At 43.5% G+C, this 20,711-nt stretch overlaps 1 protein-coding gene across 1 annotated transcript in view; it reads left to right on the top strand.

Moving 5' to 3' along the window:
• The window catches only part of si:dkey-18p12.4 (SPRY_PRY_C-I_1 domain-containing protein), a 40,808-nt gene that overhangs the window by 15,529 nt on the left and 4,568 nt on the right, over nucleotides 1–20,711 (top strand). The window contains exons 6-7 of the mRNA XM_021612841.2: nucleotides 20,239–20,376; nucleotides 20,504–20,638. Of these exons, the coding sequence (XP_021468516.2) occupies nucleotides 20,239–20,376; nucleotides 20,504–20,638 (273 nt within the window). The remainder of the gene's footprint in view (nucleotides 1–20,238; nucleotides 20,377–20,503; nucleotides 20,639–20,711) is intronic.

Below are 20,711 nucleotides of genomic sequence, written 5' to 3'. Positions count from 1 at the left end.
TACAGTGTTGACAGCCAGTTACTCTGGATGAAGTAACATAGTGTTGACTGCCAGTTGCTCTGGATGAAGTAACATATTGTTGACAGCCAGTTGCTCTGGATAAAGTAACATACAGTGTTGACAGCCAGTTGCTCTGGATGAAGTAACATACAGTGTTGACAGCCAGTTGCTCTGGATGAAGTAACATAAAGTGTTGACAAACAGTTGCGCTGCATGAAGTAACGTACAGTGTTGACAGCCAGTTGCTCTTGATGAAGTAACGTACAGTGTTGACAGCCAGTTGCTCTGGATGAAGTAACATACAGTGTTGACAGCCAGTTGCTCTGGATGAAGTAACATACAGTGTTGACAGCATGTTGCTCTGGATGAAGTAACATACAGTGTTGACAGCCTGTGCTCTGGATTAAGTAACATACAGTGTTGACAGCCAGTTGCTCTGGATGCTGTAACATAGTGTTGACTGCCAGTTGCTCTGGATGCTGTAACATACAGTGTTGACAGCCAGTTGCTCTGGATGAAGTAACATACAGTGTTGACAGCCAGTTGCTCTTGATAAAGTAACATAGTATTGACTGCCAGTTGCTCTGGTTGAAGTAACATAGTGTTGACTACCAGTTGCTCTGGATGAAGTAACATACAGTGTTGACAGCCAGTTGCTCTGGATAAAGTAACATATAGTGTTGACAGCCAGTTGCTCTGGATGAAGTAACATACAGTGTTGACAGCCAGTTGCTCTGGATGAAGTAACATACAGTGTTGACAGCCAGTAGCTCTGGATGAAGTAACGTACAGTGTTGACAGCCAGTTGCTCTGGATGAAGTAACGTACAGTGTTGACAGCCAGTAGCTCTGGATGAAGTAACATAGTGTTGACTGCCAGTTGCTCTGGATGAAGTAACATAGTGTTGACAGCCAGTTGCTCTGAATGAAGTAACATACAGTGTTGACAGCCAGTAGCTCTGGATGAAGTAACGTACAGTGTTGACAGCCAGTTGCTCTGGATGAAGTAACGTACAGTGTTGACAGCCAGTAGCTCTGGATGAAGTAACATAGTGTTGACTGCCAGTTGCTCTGGTTGAAGTAACATAGTGTTGACTACCAGTTGCTCTGGATGAAGTAACATACAGTGTTGACAGCCAGTGCTCTGGATAAAGTAACATACAGTGTTGACAGCCAGTTGCTCTGGATGAAGTAACATACAGTGTTGACAGCCAGTTGCTCTGGATGAAGTAACATACAGTGTTGACAGCCAGTTGCTCTGGATGAAGTAACATACAGTGTTGACAGCCAGTTGCTCTGGATGAAGTAACATACAGTGTTGACAGCCAGTTGCTCTGGATAAAGTAACATAGTATTGACTGCCAGTTGCTCTGGTTGAAGTAACATAGTGTTGACTACCAGTTGCTCTGGATGAAGTAACATACAGTGTTGACAGCCAGTGCTCTGGATAAAGTAACATACAGTGTTGACAGCCAGTGCTCTGGATGAAGTAACATACAGTGTTGACAGCCAGTAGCTCTGGATGAAGTAATGTACAGTGTTGACAGCCAGTTGCTCTGGATGAAGTAACGTACAGTGTTGACTGCCAGTTGCTCTGGATGAAGTAACATAGTGTTGACAGCCAGTTGCTCTGAATGAAGTAACATACAGTGTTGACAGCCAGTTGCTCTGGATGAAGTAACATACAGTGTTGACAGCCTGTTGCTCTGGATTAAGTAACATACAGTGTTGACAGCCAGTTGCTCTGGATGCTGTAACATAGTGTTGACAGCCAGTTGCTCTGGATGCTGTAACATACAGTGTTGACAGCCAGTTACTCTGGATGAAGTAACATAGTGTTGACTGCCAGTTGCTCTGGATGAAGAAACATATTGTTGACAGCCAGTTGCTCTGAATGAAGTAACATACAGTGTTGACAGCCAGTTAATCTGGATGAAGTAACATACAGTGTTGACAGCATGTTGCTCTGGATGAAGTAACATACAGTGTTGACAGCCAGTTGCTCTGGATGAAGTAACATACAGTGTTGACAGCCTGTTGCTCTGGATTAAGTAACATACAGTGTTGACAGCCAGTTGCTCTGGATGCTGTAACATAGTGTTGACAGCCAGTTGCTCTGGATGCTGTAACATACAGTGTTGACAGCCAGTTACTCTGGATGAAGTAACATAGTGTTGACTGCCAGTTGCTCTGGATGAAGAAACATATTGTTGACAGCCAGTTGCTCTGAATGAAGTAACATACAGTGTTGACAGCCAGTTAATCTGGATGAAGTAACATACAGTGTTGACAGCATGTTGCTCTGGATGAAGTAACATACAGTGTTGACAGCCAGTAGCTCTGGATGAAGTAACGTATAGTGTTGACAGCCAGTTGCTCTGGATGAAGTAACTTACAGTGTTGACAGCCAGTAGCTCTGGATGAAGTAACATAGTGTTGAATGCCAGTTGCTCTGGATGAAGTAACATAGTGTTGACAGCCAGTTGCTCTGGATGAAGTAACATACAGTGTTGACAGCATGTTGCTCTGGATGAAGTAACATACAGTGTTGACAGCCAGTTACTCTGGATGAAGTAACATAGTGTTGACTGCCAGTTGCTCTGGATGAAGTAACATATTGTTGACAGCCAGTTGCTCTGGATAAAGTAACATACAGTGTTGACAGCCAGTTGCTCTGGATGAAGTAACATACAGTGTTGACAGCCAGTTGCTCTGGATGAAGTAACATAAAGTGTTGACAAACAGTTGAGCTGCATGAAGTAACGTACAGTGTTGACAGCCAGTTGCTCTGGATGAAGTAACGTACAGTGTTGACAGCCAGTAGCTCTGGATGAAGTAACATAGTGTTGCCTGCCAGTTGCTCTGGATGAAGTAACATAGTGTTCACAGCCAGTTGCTCTGAATGAAGTAACATACAGTGTTGACAGCCAGTTGCTCTGGATGAAGTAACATACAGTGTTGACAGCATGTTGCTCTGGATGAAGTAACATACAGTGTTGACAGCCTGTGCTCTGGATTAAGTAACATACAGTGTTGACAGCCAGTTGCTCTGGATGCTGTAACATAGTGTTGACTGCCAGTTGCTCTGGATGCTGTAACATACAGTGTTGACAGCCAGTTACTCTGGATGAAGTAACATAGTGTTGACTGCCAGTTGCTCTGGATGAAGTAACATACAGTGTTGACAGCCAGTTGCTCTGGATATTGTAACATAGTGTTGACTGCCAGTTGCTCTGGATGCTGTAACATACAGTGTTGACAGCCAGTTACTCTGGATGAAGTAACATAGTGTTGACTGCCAGTTGCTCTGGATGAAGTAACATACAGTGTTGACAGCCTGTGCTCTGGATTAAGTAACATACAGTGTTGACAGCCAGTTGCTCTGGATGCTGTAACATAGTGTTGACTGCCAGTTGCTCTGGATGCTGTAACATACAGTGTTGACAGCCAGTTACTCTGGATGAAGTAACATAGTGTTGACTGCCAGTTGCTCTGGATGAAGTAACATACAGTGTTGACAGCCAGTTGCTCTGGATAAAATAACATATAGTGTTGACAGCCAGTTGCTCTGGATGAAGTAACATACAGTGTTGACAGCCAGTTGCTCTGGATGAAGTAACATACAGTGTTGACAGCCAGTAGCTCTGAATGAAGTAACGTACAGTGTTGACAGCCAGTTGCTCTGGATGAAGTAACGTACAGTGTTGACAGCCAGTAACTCTGGATGAAGTAACATAGTGTTGACTGCCAGTTGCTCTGGATGAAGTAACATAGTGTTGACAGCCAGTTGCTCTGAATGAAGTAACATACAGTGTTGACAGCCAGTAGCTCTGGATGAAGTAACGTACAGTGTTGACAGCCAGTTGCTCTGGATGAAGTAACGTACAGTGTTGACAGCCAGGAGCTCTGGATGAAGTTACATACAGTGTTGACAGCCTGTTGCTCTGGATGAAGTAACATACGGTGTTGACAGCCTGTTGCTCTGGATGCTGTAACATAGTGTTGACAGCCAGTTGCTGTGGATGCTGTAACATACAGTGTTGACAGCCAGTTACTCTGGATGAAGTAACATAGTGTTGACTGCCAGTTGCTCTGGATGAAGAAACATAGTGTTGACTGCCAGTTGCTACGGATTAAGTAATATAGTGTTGACAGCCAGTTGCTCTGGATAAAGTAACATACAGTGTTGACAGCCAGTTGCTCTGGATGAAGTAACATACGGTGTTGACAGCCAGTTGCTCTGGATGAAGTAACATACAGTGTTGACAGCCATTTGCTCTGGATGAAGTAACGTACAGTGTTGACAGCCAGTTGCTCTGGATGAAGTAACATAGTGTTGACTGCCAGTTGCTCTGGATGAAGTAACATAGTGTTGACAGCCAGTTGCTCTGAATGAAGTAACATACAGTGTTGACAGCCAGTTAATCTGGATGAAGCAACATACAGTGTTGACAGCATGTTGCTCTGGATGAAGTAACATACAGTGTTGACAGCCAGTAGCTCTGGATGAAGTAACGTACAGTGTTGACAGCCAGTTGCTCTGGATGAAGTAACATAGTGGTGACAGCCAGTTGCTCTGCATGCTGTAACATACAGTGTTGACAGCCAGTTACTCTGGATGTAACATACAGTGTTGACAGCCTGTGCTCTGGATGAAGTAACGTACAGTGTTGACTGCCAGTTGCTCTGGATGAAGTAACATAGTGTTGACAGCCAGTTGCTCTGAATGAAGTAACATACAGTGTTGACAGCCAGTTGCTCTGGATGAAGTAACATACAGTGTTGACAGCCTGTTGCTCTGGATTAAGTAACATACAGTGTTGACAGCCAGTTGCTCTGGATGCTGTAACATAGTGTTGACAGCCAGTTGCTCTGGATGCTGTAACATACAGTGTTGACAGCCAGTTACTCTGGATGAAGTAACATAGTGTTGACTGCCAGTTGCTCTGGATGAAGAAACATATTGTTGACAGCCAGTTGCTCTGAATGAAGTAACATACAGTGTTGACAGCCAGTTAATCTGGATGAAGTAACATACAGTGTTGACAGCATGTTGCTCTGGATGAAGTAACATACAGTGTTGACAGCCAGTTGCTCTGGATGAAGTAACATACAGTGTTGACAGCCTGTTGCTCTGGATTAAGTAACATACAGTGTTGACAGCCAGTTGCTCTGGATGCTGTAACATAGTGTTGACAGCCAGTTGCTCTGGATGCTGTAACATACAGTGTTGACAGCCAGTTACTCTGGATGAAGTAACATAGTGTTGACTGCCAGTTGCTCTGGATGAAGAAACATATTGTTGACAGCCAGTTGCTCTGAATGAAGTAACATACAGTGTTGACAGCCAGTTAATCTGGATGAAGTAACATACAGTGTTGACAGCATGTTGCTCTGGATGAAGTAACATACAGTGTTGACAGCCAGTAGCTCTGGATGAAGTAACGTATAGTGTTGACAGCCAGTTGCTCTGGATGAAGTAACTTACAGTGTTGACAGCCAGTAGCTCTGGATGAAGTAACATAGTGTTGAATGCCAGTTGCTCTGGATGAAGTAACATAGTGTTGACAGCCAGTTGCTCTGGATGAAGTAACATACAGTGTTGACAGCATGTTGCTCTGGATGAAGTAACATACAGTGTTGACAGCCAGTTACTCTGGATGAAGTAACATAGTGTTGACTGCCAGTTGCTCTGGATGAAGTAACATATTGTTGACAGCCAGTTGCTCTGGATAAAGTAACATACAGTGTTGACAGCCAGTTGCTCTGGATGAAGTAACATACAGTGTTGACAGCCAGTTGCTCTGGATGAAGTAACATAAAGTGTTGACAAACAGTTGAGCTGCATGAAGTAACGTACAGTGTTGACAGCCAGTTGCTCTGGATGAAGTAACGTACAGTGTTGACAGCCAGTAGCTCTGGATGAAGTAACATAGTGTTGCCTGCCAGTTGCTCTGGATGAAGTAACATAGTGTTCACAGCCAGTTGCTCTGAATGAAGTAACATACAGTGTTGACAGCCAGTTGCTCTGGATGAAGTAACATACAGTGTTGACAGCATGTTGCTCTGGATGAAGTAACATACAGTGTTGACAGCCTGTGCTCTGGATTAAGTAACATACAGTGTTGACAGCCAGTTGCTCTGGATGCTGTAACATAGTGTTGACTGCCAGTTGCTCTGGATGCTGTAACATACAGTGTTGACAGCCAGTTACTCTGGATGAAGTAACATAGTGTTGACTGCCAGTTGCTCTGGATGAAGTAACATACAGTGTTGACAGCCAGTTGCTCTGGATATTGTAACATAGTGTTGACTGCCAGTTGCTCTGGATGCTGTAACATACAGTGTTGACAGCCAGTTACTCTGGATGAAGTAACATAGTGTTGACTGCCAGTTGCTCTGGATGAAGTAACATACAGTGTTGACAGCCTGTGCTCTGGATTAAGTAACATACAGTGTTGACAGCCAGTTGCTCTGGATGCTGTAACATAGTGTTGACTGCCAGTTGCTCTGGATGCTGTAACATACAGTGTTGACAGCCAGTTACTCTGGATGAAGTAACATAGTGTTGACTGCCAGTTGCTCTGGATGAAGTAACATACAGTGTTGACAGCCAGTTGCTCTGGATAAAATAACATATAGTGTTGACAGCCAGTTGCTCTGGATGAAGTAACATACAGTGTTGACAGCCAGTTGCTCTGGATGAAGTAACATACAGTGTTGACAGCCAGTAGCTCTGAATGAAGTAACGTACAGTGTTGACAGCCAGTTGCTCTGGATGAAGTAACGTACAGTGTTGACAGCCAGTAACTCTGGATGAAGTAACATAGTGTTGACTGCCAGTTGCTCTGGATGAAGTAACATAGTGTTGACAGCCAGTTGCTCTGAATGAAGTAACATACAGTGTTGACAGCCAGTAGCTCTGGATGAAGTAACGTACAGTGTTGACAGCCAGTTGCTCTGGATGAAGTAACGTACAGTGTTGACAGCCAGGAGCTCTGGATGAAGTTACATACAGTGTTGACAGCCTGTTGCTCTGGATGAAGTAACATACGGTGTTGACAGCCTGTTGCTCTGGATGCTGTAACATAGTGTTGACAGCCAGTTGCTGTGGATGCTGTAACATACAGTGTTGACAGCCAGTTACTCTGGATGAAGTAACATAGTGTTGACTGCCAGTTGCTCTGGATGAAGAAACATAGTGTTGACTGCCAGTTGCTACGGATTAAGTAATATAGTGTTGACAGCCAGTTGCTCTGGATAAAGTAACATACAGTGTTGACAGCCAGTTGCTCTGGATGAAGTAACATACGGTGTTGACAGCCAGTTGCTCTGGATGAAGTAACATACAGTGTTGACAGCCATTTGCTCTGGATGAAGTAACGTACAGTGTTGACAGCCAGTTGCTCTGGATGAAGTAACATAGTGTTGACTGCCAGTTGCTCTGGATGAAGTAACATAGTGTTGACAGCCAGTTGCTCTGAATGAAGTAACATACAGTGTTGACAGCCAGTTAATCTGGATGAAGCAACATACAGTGTTGACAGCATGTTGCTCTGGATGAAGTAACATACAGTGTTGACAGCCAGTAGCTCTGGATGAAGTAACGTACAGTGTTGACAGCCAGTTGCTCTGGATGAAGTAACATAGTGGTGACAGCCAGTTGCTCTGCATGCTGTAACATACAGTGTTGACAGCCAGTTACTCTGGATGTAACATACAGTGTTGACAGCCTGTGCTCTGGATTAAGTAACATACAGTGTTGACAGCCAGTTGCTCTGGATGCTGTAACATAGTGTTGACTGCCAGTTGCTCTGGATGCTGTAACATACAGTGTTGACAGCCAGTTACTCTGGATGAAGTAACATAGTGTTGACTGCCAGTTGCTCTGGATAAAGTAACATACAGTGTTGACAGCCAGTTGCTCTGGATGAAGTAACATACAGTGTTGACAGCCAGTTGCTCTGGATGAAGTAACATACAGTGTTGACAGCCAGTTGCTCTGGATGAAGTAACATACAGTGTTGACAGCCAGTTGCTCTGGATGAAGTAACATACAGTGTTGACAGCCAGTTGCTCTGGATAAAGTAACATAGTATTGACTGCCAGTTGCTCTGGTTGAAGTAACATAGTGTTGACTACCAGTTGCTCTGGATGAAGTAACATACAGTGTTGACAGCCAGTGCTCTGGATAAAGTAACATACAGTGTTGACTGCCAGTTGCTCTGGATGAAGTAACATAGTGTTGACAGCCAGTTGCTCTGAATGAAGTAACATACAGTGTTGACAGCCAGTTGCTCTGGATGAAGTAACATACAGTGTTGACAGCCTGTTGCTCTGGATTAAGTAACATACAGTGTTGACAGCCAGTTGCTCTGGATGCTGTAACGTACAGTGTTGACAGCCAGTTGCTCTGGATGCTGTAACATACAGTGTTGACAGCCAGTTACTCTGGATGAAGTAACATAGTGTTGACTGCCAGTTGCTCTGGATGAAGAAACATATTGTTGACAGCCAGTTGCTCTGAATGAAGTAACATACAGTGTTGACAGCCAGTTAATCTGGATGAAGTAACATACAGTGTTGACAGCATGTTGCTCTGGATGAAGTAACATACAGTGTTGACAGCCAGTAGCTCTGGATGAAGTAACGTATAGTGTTGACAGCCAGTTGCTCTGGATGAAGTAACTTACAGTGTTGACAGCCAGTAGCTCTGGATGAAGTAACATAGTGTTGAATGCCAGTTGCTCTGGATGAAGTAACATACAGTATTGACAGCCAGTTGCTCTGGATGAAGTAACATACGGTGTTGACAGCATGTTGCTCTGGATGAAGTAACATACAGTGTTGACAGCCAGTTACTCTGGATGAAGTAACATAGTGTTGACTGCCAGTTGCTCTGGATGAAGTAACATATTGTTGACAGCCAGTTGCTCTGGATAAAGTAACATACAGTGTTGACAGCCAGTTGCTCTGGATGAAGTAACATAGTGGTGACAGCCAGTTGCTCTGCATGCTGTAACATACAGTGTTGACAGCCAGTTACTCTGGATTTAACATACAGTGTTGACAGCCTGTGCTCTGGATTAAGTAACATACAGTGTTGACAGCCAGTTGCTCTGGATGCTGTAACATAGTGTTGACTGCCAGTTGCTCTGGATGCTGTAACATACAGTGTTGACAGCCAGTTACTCTGGATGAAGTAACATAGTGTTGACTGTCAGTTGCTCTGGATAAAGTAACATACAGTGTTGACAGCCAGTTGCTCTGGATGAAGTAACATACAGTGTTGACAGCCAGTTGCTCTGGATGAAGTAACATACAGTGTTGACAGCCAGTTGCTGTGGATGAAGTAACATACAGTGTTGACAGCCAGTTGCTCTGGATGAAGTAACATACAGTGTTGACAGCCAGTTGCTCTGGATAAAGTAACATAGTATTGACTGCCAGTTGCTCTGGTTGAAGTAACATAGTGTTGACTACCAGTTGCTCTGGATGAAGTAACATACAGTGTTGACAGCCAGTGCTCTGGATAAAGTAACATACAGTGTTGACAGCCAGTTGCTCTGGATGAAGTAACATACAGTGTTGACAGCCAGTAGCTCTGGATGAAGTAACGTACAGTGTTGACAGCCAGTTGCTCTGGATGAAGTAACGTACAGTGTTGACTGCCAGTTGCTCTGGATGAAGTAACATAGTGTTGACAGCCAGTTGCTCTGAATGAAGTAACATACAGTGTTGACAGCCAGTTGCTCTGGATGAAGTAACGTACAGTGTTGACAGCCAGTAGCTCTGGATTAAGTAACATACAGTGTTGACAGCCAGTTGCTCTGGATGCTGTAACATAGTGTTGACAGCCAGTTGCTCTGGATGCTGTAACATACAGTGTTGACAGCCAGTTACTCTGGATGAAGTAACATAGTGTTGACTGCCAGTTGCTCTGGATGAAGAAACATATTGTTGACAGCCAGTTGCTCTGAATGAAGTAACATACAGTGTTGACAGCCAGTTAATCTGGATGAAGTAACATACAGTGTTGACAGCATGTTGCTCTGGATGAAGTAACATACAGTGTTGACAGCCAGTAGCTCTGGATGAAGCAACGTATAGTGTTGACAGCCAGTTGCTCTGGATGAAGTAACTTACAGTGTTGACAGCCAGTAGCTCTGGATGAAGTAACATAGTGTTGAATGCCAGTTGCTCTGGATGAAGTAACATATAGTATTGACAGCCAGTTGCTCTGGATGAAGTAACATACAGTGTTGACAGCATGTTGCTCTGGATGAAGTAACATACAGTGTTGACAGCCAGTTACTCTGGATGAAGTAACATAGTGTTGACTGCCAGTTGCTCTGGATGAAGTAACATATTGTTGACAGCCAGTTGCTCTGGATAAAGTAACATACAGTGTTGACAGCCAGTTGCTCTGGATGAAGTAACATACAGTGTTGACAGCCAGTTGCTCTGGATGAAGTAACATAAAGTGTTGACAAACAGTTGCGCTGCATGAAGTAACGTACAGTGTTGACAGCCAGTTGCTCTTGATGAAGTAACGTACAGTGTTGACAGCCAGTAGCTCTGGATGAAGTAACATACAGTGTTGACAGCCAGTTGCTCTGGATGAAGTAACATACAGTGTTGACAGCATGTTGCTCTGGATGAAGTAACATACAGTGTTGACAGCCTGTGCTCTGGATTAAGTAACATACAGTGTTGACAGCCAGTTGCTCTGGATGCTGTAACATAGTGTTGACTGCCAGTTGCTCTGGATGCTGTAACATACAGTGTTGACAGCCAGTTGCTCTGGATGAAGTAACATACAGTGTTGACAGCCAGTTGCTCTTGATAAAGTAACATAGTATTGACTGCCAGTTGCTCTGGTTGAAGTAACATAGTGTTGACTACCAGTTGCTCTGGATGAAGTAACATACAGTGTTGACAGCCAGTTGCTCTGGATAAAGTAACATATAGTGTTGACAGCCAGTTGCTCTGGATGAAGTAACATACAGTGTTGACAGCCAGTTGCTCTGGATGAAGTAACATACAGTGTTGACAGCCAGTAGCTCTGGATGAAGTAACGTACAGTGTTGACAGCCAGTTGCTCTGGATGAAGTAACGTACAGTGTTGACAGCCAGTAGCTCTGGATGAAGTAACATAGTGTTGACTGCCAGTTGCTCTGGATGAAGTAACATAGTGTTGACAGCCAGTTGCTCTGAATGAAGTAACATACAGTGTTGACAGCCAGTAGCTCTGGATGAAGTAACATACAGTGTTGACAGCCAGTTGCTCTGGATGAAGTAACGTACAGTGTTGACAGCCAGTAGCTCTGGATGAAGTAACATAGTGTTGACTGCCAGTTGCTCTGGATGAAGTAACATAGTGTTGACAGCCAGTTGCTCTGAATGAAGTAACATACAGTGTTGACAGCCAGTTGCTCTGGATGAAGTCACATACAGTGTTGACAGCCTGTTGCTCTGGATGAAGTAACATACGGTGTTGACAGCCTGTTGCTCTGGATGCTGTAACATAGTGTTGACAGCCAGTTGCTCTGGATGCTGTAACATACAGTGTTGACAGCCAGTTACTCTGGATGAAGTAACATAGTGTTGACTGCCAGTTGCTCTGGATGAAGAAACATAGTGTTGACTGCCAGTTGCTACGGATTAAGTAATATAGTGTTGACAGCCAGTTGCTCTGGATAAAGTAACATACAGTGTTGACAGCCAGTTGCTCTGGATGAAGTAACATACGGTGTTGACAGCCAGTTGCTCTGGATGAAGTAACATACAGTGTTTTGGATGTTGTAACATACAGTGTTGACAGCTATTTGCTCTGGATGAAGTAACATACAGTGTTGACAGCCATTTGCTCTGGATGAAGTAACGTACAGTGTTGACAGCCAGTTGCTCTGGATGAAGTAACATAGTGTTGACTGCCAGTTGCTCTGGATGAAGTAACATAGTGTTGACAGCCAGTTGCTCTGAATGAAGTAACATACAGTGTTGACAGCCAGTTAATCTGGATGAAGCAACATACAGTGTTGACAGCATGTTGCTCTGGATGAAGTAACATACAGTGTTGACAGCCAGTAGCTCTGGATGAAGTAACGTACAGTGTTGACAGCCAGTTGCTCTGGATGAAGTAACATAGTGGTGACAGCCAGTTGCTCTGCATGCTGTAACATACAGTGTTGACAGCCAGTTACTCTGGATGTAACATACAGTGTTGACAGCCTGTGCTCTGGATTTAGTAACATACAGTGTTGACAGCCAGTTGCTCTGGATGCTGTAACATAGTGTTGACTGCCAGTTGCTCTGGATGCTGTAACATACAGTGTTGACAGCCAGTTACTCTGGATGAAGTAACATAGTGTTGACTGCCAGTTGCTCTGGATAAAGTAACATACAGTGTTGACAGCCAGTTGCTCTGGATGAAGTAACATACAGTGTTGACAGCCAGTTGCTCTGGATGAAGTAACATACAGTGTTGACAGCCAGTTGCTCTGGATGAAGTAACATACAGTGTTGACTGCCAGTTGCTCTGGTTGAAGTAACATAGTGTTGACTACCAGTTGCTCTGGATGAAGTAACATACAGTGTTGACAGCCAGTGCTCTGGATAAAGTAACATACAGTGTTGACAGCCAGTTGCTCTGGATGAAGTAACATACAGTGTTGACAGCCAGTAGCTCTGGATGAAGTAACGTACAGTGTTGACAGCCAGTTGCTCTGGATGAAGTAACGTACAGTGTTGACTGCCAGTTGCTCTGGATGAAGTAACATAGTGTTGACAGCCAGTTGCTCTGAATGAAGTAACATACAGTGTTGACAGCCAGTTGCTCTGGATGAAGTAACATACAGTGTTGACAGCCTGTTGCTCTGGATTAAGTAACATACAGTGTTGACAGCCAGTTGCTCTGGATGCTGTAACATAGTGTTGACAGCCAGTTGCTCTGGATGCTGTAACATACAGTGTTGACAGCCAGTTACTCTGGATGAAGTAACATAGTGTTGACTGCCAGTTGCTCTGGATGAAGAAACATATTGTTGACAGCCAGTTGCTCTGAATGAAGTAACATACAGTGTTGACAGCCAGTTAATCTGGATGAAGTAACATACAGTGTTGACAGCATGTTGCTCTGGATGAAGTAACATACAGTGTTGACAGCCAGTAGCTCTGGATGAAGTAACGTATAGTGTTGACAGCCAGTTGCTCTGGATGAAGTAACTTACAGTGTTGACAGCCAGTAGCTCTGGATGAAGTAACATAGTGTTGAATGCCAGTTGCTCTGGATGAAGTAACATACAGTGTTGACAGCCAGTTGCTCTGGATGAAGTAACATACAGTGTTGACAGCCTGTTGCTCTGGATTAAGTAACATACAGTGTTGACAGCCAGTTGCTCTGGATGCTGTAACATAGTGTTGACAGCCAGTTGCTCTGGATGCTGTAACATACAGTGTTGACAGCCAGTTACTCTGGATGAAGTAACATAGTGTTGACTGCCAGTTGCTCTGGATGAAGAAACATATTGTTGACAGCCAGTTGCTCTGAATGAAGTAACATACAGTGTTGACAGCCAGTTAATCTGGATGAAGTAACATACAGTGTTGACAGCATGTTGCTCTGGATGAAGTAACATACAGTGTTGACAGCCAGTAGCTCTGGATGAAGTAACGTATAGTGTTGACAGCCAGTTGCTCTGGATGAAGTAACTTACAGTGTTGACAGCCAGTAGCTCTGGATGAAGTAACATAGTGTTGAATGCCAGTTGCTCTGGATGAAGTAACATACAGTATTGACAGCCAGTTGCTCTGGATGAAGTAACATACAGTGTTGACAGCATGTTGCTCTGGATGAAGTAACATACAGTGTTGACAGACAGTTACTCTGGATGAAGTAACATAGTGTTGACTGCCAGTTGCTCTGGTTGAAGTAACATACAGTGTTGACAGCCAGTTGCTCTGGATGAAGTAACATACAGTGTTGACAGCCAGTTGCTCTGGATGAAGTAACATAAAGTGTTGACAAACAGTTGCGCTGCATGAAGTAACGTACAGTGTTGATAGCCAGTTGCTCTGGATGAAGTAACGTACAGTGTTGACAGCCAGTAGCTCTGGATGAAGTAACATAGTGTTGCCTGCCAGTTGCTCTGGATGAAGTAACATAGTGTTCACAGCCAGTTGCTCTGAATGAAGTAACATACAGTGTTGACAGCCAGTTGCTCTGGATGAAGTAACATACAGTGTTGACAGCATGTTGCTCTGGATGAAGTAACATACAGTGTTGACAGCCTGTGCTCTGGATGAAGTAACATACAGTGTTGACAGCCAGTTGCTCTGGATGCTGTAACATAGTGTTGACTGCCAGTTGCTCTGGATGCTGTAACATACAGTGTTGACAGCCAGTTACTCTGGATGAAGTAACATAGTGTTGACTGCCAGTTGCTCTGGATGAAGTAACATACAGTGTTGACAGCCAGTTGCTCTTGATAAAGTAACATAGTATTGACTGCCAGTTGCTCTGGTTGAAGTAACATAGTGTTGACTACCAGTTGCTCTGGATGAAGTAACATACAGTGTTGACAGCCTGTTGCTCTGGATTAAGTAACATATAGTGTTGACAGCCAGTTGCTCTGGATGAAGTAACATACAGTGTTGACAGCCAGTTGCTCTGGATGAAGTAACATACAGTGTTGACAGCCAGTAGTTCTGGATGAAGTAACGTACATTGTTGACAGCCAGTTGCTCTGGATGAAGTAACGTACAGTGTTGACAGCCAGTAGCTCTGGATGAAGTAACATAGTGTTGACAGCATGTTGCTCTGGATGAAGTAACATAGTGTTGACAGCCAGTTGCTCTGAATGAAGTAACATACAGTGTTGACAGCCAGTAGCTCTGGATGAAGTAACGTACAGTGTTGACAGCCAGTTGCTCTGGATGAAGTAACGTACAGTGTTGACAGCCAGTAGCTCTGGATGAAGTAACATAGTGTTGACAGCCAGTTGCTCTGAATGAAGTAACATACAGTGTTGACAGCCAGTTGCTCTGGATGAAGTCACATACAGTGTTGACAGCCTGTTGCTCTGGATGAAGTAACATACGGTGTTGACAGCCTGTTGCTCTGGATGCTGTAACATAGTGTTGACAGCCAGTTGCTCTGGATGCTGTAACATACAGTGTTGACAGCCAGTTACTCTGGATGAAGTAACATAGTGTTGACTGCCAGTTGCTCTGGATGAAGAAACATAGTGTTGACTGCCAGTTGCTACGGATTAAGTAATATAGTGTTGACAGCCAGTTGCTCTGGATAAAGTAACATACAGTGTTGACAGCCAGTTGCTCTGGATGAAGTAACATACGGTGTTGACAGCCAGTTGCTCTGGATGAAGTAACATACAGTGTTTTGGATGCTGTAACATACAGTGTTGACAGCTAGTTGCTCTGGATGAAGTAACGTACAGTGTTGACAGCCAGTTGCTCTGGATGAAGTAACATAGTGTTGACTGCCAGTTGCTCTGGATGAAGTAACATAGTGTTGACAGCCAGTTGCTCTGAATGAAGTAACATACAGTGTTGACAGCCAGTTAATCTGGATGAAGCAACATACAGTGTTGACAGCATGTTGCTCTGGATGAAGTAACATACAGTGTTGACAGCCAGTAGCTCTGGATGAAGTAACGTACAGTGTTGACAGCCAGTTGCTCTGGATGAAGTAACATAGTGGTGACAGCCAGTTGCTCTGCATGCTGTAACATACAGTGTTGACAGCCAGTTACTCTGGATGTAACATACAGTGTTGACAGCTAGTTACTCTGGATGAAGTAACATACAGTGTTGACAGCCAGTTGCTCTGGATGAAGTAACATACAGTGTTGACAGCCAGTTGCTCTGGATGCTGTAACATACAGTTTTGACAGCCATTTGCTCTGGATGAAGCAACATAGTTTTGACAGCCAGTTGCTCTGGATGAAGTAACATACAGTGTTGACAGCCAGTTGCTCTGGATGAAGTAACATACAGTGTTGACAGCCAGTTGCTCTGGATGCTGTAACATACAGTGTTGACAGCCAGTTGCTCTGGATGCTGTAACATACAGTGTTGACAGCCAGTTGCTCTAGATGAAGTAACATAGTGTTGACTGCCAGTTGCTCTGGATTAAGAAACATAGTGTTGACTGCCAGTTGCTCTGGATGAAGTAACATACAGTGTTGACAGCCAGTTGCTCTGGATGAAGTAACATGCAGTGTTGACAGCCAGTTGCTCTGGATGCTGTAACATAGTGTTGACAGCCAGTTGCTCTGGATGAAGTAACATACAGTGTTGACAGCCAGTTGCTCTGGATGAAGTAATATACAGTGTTGACAGCCAGTTGCTCTGGATGAAGTAACATAGTATTGACTGCCAGTTGCTCTGGATGAAGTAACATAGTGTTGACTACCAGTTGCTCTGGATGAAGTAACATACAGTGTTAGCAGCCAGTTGCTCTGGATGAAGTAACATACAGTGTTAGCAGCCAGTTGCTCTGGATGAAGTAACATACAGTGTTGACAGCCAGTTGCTCTGGATAGAGTAACATACAGTGTTGACAGCCAGTTGCTCTGGATGAAGTAACATACAGTGTTGACAGCCAGTTGCTCTGGATGAAGTAACATACAGTGTTGACAGGCAGTTGCTCTGGATAAAGTAACATAGTATTGACTGCCAGTTGCTCTGGATGAAGTAACATAGTGTTGACTACCAGTTGCTCTGGATGAAGTAGCATACAGTGTTAGCAGCCAGTTGCTCTGGATGAAGTAACATACAGTGTTAGCAGCCAGTTGCTCTGGATGAAGTAACATACAGTGTTGACAGCCAGTTGCTCTGGATGCTGTAACATAGTGTTGACAGCAAGTTGCTCTGGATGAAGTAACATACAGTGTTGACAGCCAGTTGCTCTGGATGAAGTAACATACAGTGTTGAGAGCATGTTGCTCTGGATGAAGTAACATACAGTGTTGACAGCCTGTTGCTCTGGATGAAGTAACATACAGTGTTGACAGCCAGTTGCTCTGGATGAAGTAACATACAGTGTTGACAGCCAGTTGCTCTTGATGAAGTAACATAGTGTTGACTGCCAGTTGCTCTGGATGAAGAAACATAGTGTTGACTGCCAGTTGCTCTGGATGAAGTAACATAGTGTTGACAGCCAGTTGCTCTGGATGAAGTAACATACAGTGTTGACAGCCAGTTGCTCTGGATGAAGTAACATACAGTGTTGACAGCCAGTTGCTCTGGATGAAGTAACATACAGTGTTGACAGCCAGTTGCTCTGGATGCTGTAACATAGTGTTGACAGCCAGTTGCTCTGGATGAAGTAACATACAGTGTTGACAGCCAGTTGCTCTGGATGAAATAACATACAGTGTTGACAGCCAGTTGCTCTGGATGAAGTAACATAGTATTGACTGCCAGTTGCTCTGGATGAAGTAACATAGTGTTGACTACCAGTTGCTCTGGATGAAGTAACATGCAGTGTTAGCAGCCAGTTGCTCTGGATAAAGTAACATACAGTGTTAGCAGCCAGTTGCTCTGGATGAAGTAACATACAGTGTTGACAGCCAGATGCTCTGGATGAAGTAACGTAGTGTTGACTACCAGTTGCTCTGGATGAAGTAACATAGTATTGACTGCCAGTTGCTCTGGATGAAGTAACATAGTGTTGACTACCAGTTGCTCTGGATGAATTAACATACAGTGTTAGCAGCCAGTTGCTCTGGACGAAGTAACATACAGTGTTAGCAGCCAGTTGCTCTGGATGAAGTAACATACAGTGTTGACAGCCAGATGCTCTGGATGAAGTAACATACAGTGTTTTGGATGCTGTATCATACATTGTTGACAGCTAGTTGCTCTGGATGAAGTAACATACAGTATTGACAGCCAGTTGCTCTGGATGAAGTAACATACAGTGTTGACAGCATGTTGCTGTCACGTAACATGACGTAACATACGTCAAGAAGTATTGGGACAGTGAAGCATTTGTTATTGTTTTGGCTCTGTACTCCAGCACTTTGGATTTTAAATGATACAATGACTACCATGATTACATATGGTCCTGAATGAATAGTGAATAATGATCATTTAGAAAGTTACAGATGTACAAATATCATATTCCCAAGACATGCTAACCTCTCACCATTACAATAACAGGGTGGTTAGCATTTTTTTTTTTGGGGGGGGGGGTGGGGGTATTGACTGCCAGTTGCTCTGGATGAAGTAACATAGTGTTGACTACCAGTTGCTCTGGATGAAGTAACATGCAGTGTTAGCAGCCAGTTGCTCTGGATGAAGTAACATACAGTGTTAGCAGCCAGTTGCTCTGGATGAAGTAACATACAGTGTTGACAGCCAGATGCTCTGGATGAAGTAACATAGTGTTGACTGCCAGTTGCTCTGGATAAAGTAACATACAGTGTTGACAGCCAGTTGCTCTGGATGAAGTAACATACAGTGTTGACAGCCAGTTGCTCTGGATGAAGTAACATACAGTGTTGACAGCCAGTTGCTCTGGATGAAGTAACATACAGTGTTGACAGCCAGTTGCTCTGGATAAAGTAACATACAGTGTTGACAGCCAGTTGCTCTGGATGAAGTAACATACAGTGTTGACAGCCAGTTGCTCTGGATGAAGTAACATACAGTGTTGACAGCCAGTTGCTCTGGATGCTGTAACATAGTGTTGACAGCCAGTTGCTCTGGATGAAGTAACATACAGTGTTGACAGCCAGTTGCTCTGGATGAAATAACATACAGTGTTGACAGCCAGTTGCTCTGGATGAAGTAACATAGTATTGACTGCCAGTTGCTCTGGATGAAGTAACATAGTGTTGACTAACAGTTGCTCTGGATGAAGTAACATGCAGTGTTAGCAGCCAGTTGCTCTGGATGAAGTAACATACAGTGTTAGCAGCCAGTTGCTCTGGATGAAGTAACATACAGTGTTGACAGCCAGATGCTCTGGATGAAGTAACGTAGTGTTGACTACCAGTTGCTCTGGATGAAGTAACATAGTATTGACTGCCAGTTGCTCTGGATGAAGTAACATAGTGTTGACTACCAGTTGCTCTGGATGAATTAACATACAGTGTTAGCAGCCAGTTGCTCTGGACGAAGTAACATACAGTGTTAGCAGCCAGTTGCTCTGGATGAAGTAACATACAGTGTTGACAGCCAGATGCTCTGGATGAAGTAACGTAGTGTTGACAGCCAGTTGCTCTGGATGAAGTAACATACAGTGTTTTGGATGCTGTATCATACATTGTTGACAGCTAGTTGCTCTGGATGAAGTAACATACAGTATTGACAGCCAGTTGCTCTGGATGAAGTAACATACAGTGTTGACAGCATGTTGCTGTCACGTAACATGACGTAACATACGTCAAGAAGTATTGGGACAGTGAAGCATTTGTTATTGTTTTGGCTCTGTACTCCAGCACTTTGGATTTTAAATGATACAATGACTACCATGATTACATATGGTCCTGAATGAATAGTGAATAATGATCATTTAGAAAGTTACAGATGTACAAATATCATATTCCCAAGACATGCTAACCTCTCACCATTACAATAACAGGGTGGTTAGCATTTTTTTTTTTGGGGGGGGGGGGGATGATATGATATTCGTGCGTCTAACTTTCTCACTCATTATTCACGATTCATTCAGGTCTATCTGTAATCATGGTAGCATCCACATTAATTAAGATGTGTTTAGAAACATATTATATTCTTATTTACAATAAAAGTGACTCCAAAATGACACAATACATTATTTACCATTAATTTAATTGGGCACAAAATAATCTGAAACACAACCAAAACAAACAGCAAATGCATCCAACAAATGTGTAGAGTTACAAGCTTGATGTAATCATTGCGTGCTAGGAATATGGGACCAAATACTAAACTTTCGACTACTTTAATACACATATAAGTGAATTTGTCCCAATACTTTTGGTCTATGTACAAAAATATCTAAACGGTTCACCTGTTATGGATGAAATTACCCTCAAATTAAAGCTGACAATCTGCACTTTAACCTCCCATAGTCATTATATAATTTAAAATCCAAAGTGCTGGAGTACAGAGCCAAAACAACAACAACATTGTCACTGTCCCAATACTTTTGGAGCTTACTGTATGATTTACTGGTAAGAAATGCAAACAGAGGATTGTCACCACATGTTTTGCTGTTTACCAGACACCAGCAGGGGAAATCACAAGACACAGGAGGAGTGACAACCCTCCAGATCAACAGAAACCAGACAAGGAACAGAAACTGAGGGAAGCCACGAAAGCCCTTTCTGAGTGGGCCTGGAGACTCAAGGATACGGAACAGGTGAGAGGAAGACCTTCAAACTAAAACTAAAATAAAAACCCACAAAAAATAATCTGTAACATTACAATGATACATAACACAAGGAGATTACCCTACGATATCACCCTGTGTCTCTGCGTCTCTGCAGGACTCCGTGTGTCTGGGTGAGGATGTGTGTTCAGTACTGCAGGATCTGGAAAGACAGTGGAAGAGGGGGAAGCTTCCCAACATGCTCCCTGTCATGGACTTCCTCATCTGGAGCATACTACAGGAACAGCAGGAGGTCAGCCATAAACAGACACTTATTGAATGTCTCTTTAAGTGACATTCGGCTGAGCGGTAATATAACATAGCTG

Source organism: Oncorhynchus mykiss, chromosome 8 (genome assembly GCF_013265735.2).
Source record: "Oncorhynchus mykiss isolate Arlee chromosome 8, USDA_OmykA_1.1, whole genome shotgun sequence".
Taxonomy (NCBI): Eukaryota; Metazoa; Chordata; class Actinopteri; order Salmoniformes; family Salmonidae; genus Oncorhynchus; species Oncorhynchus mykiss.
This window is presented reverse-complemented; position numbering and strand designations above follow the sequence as displayed.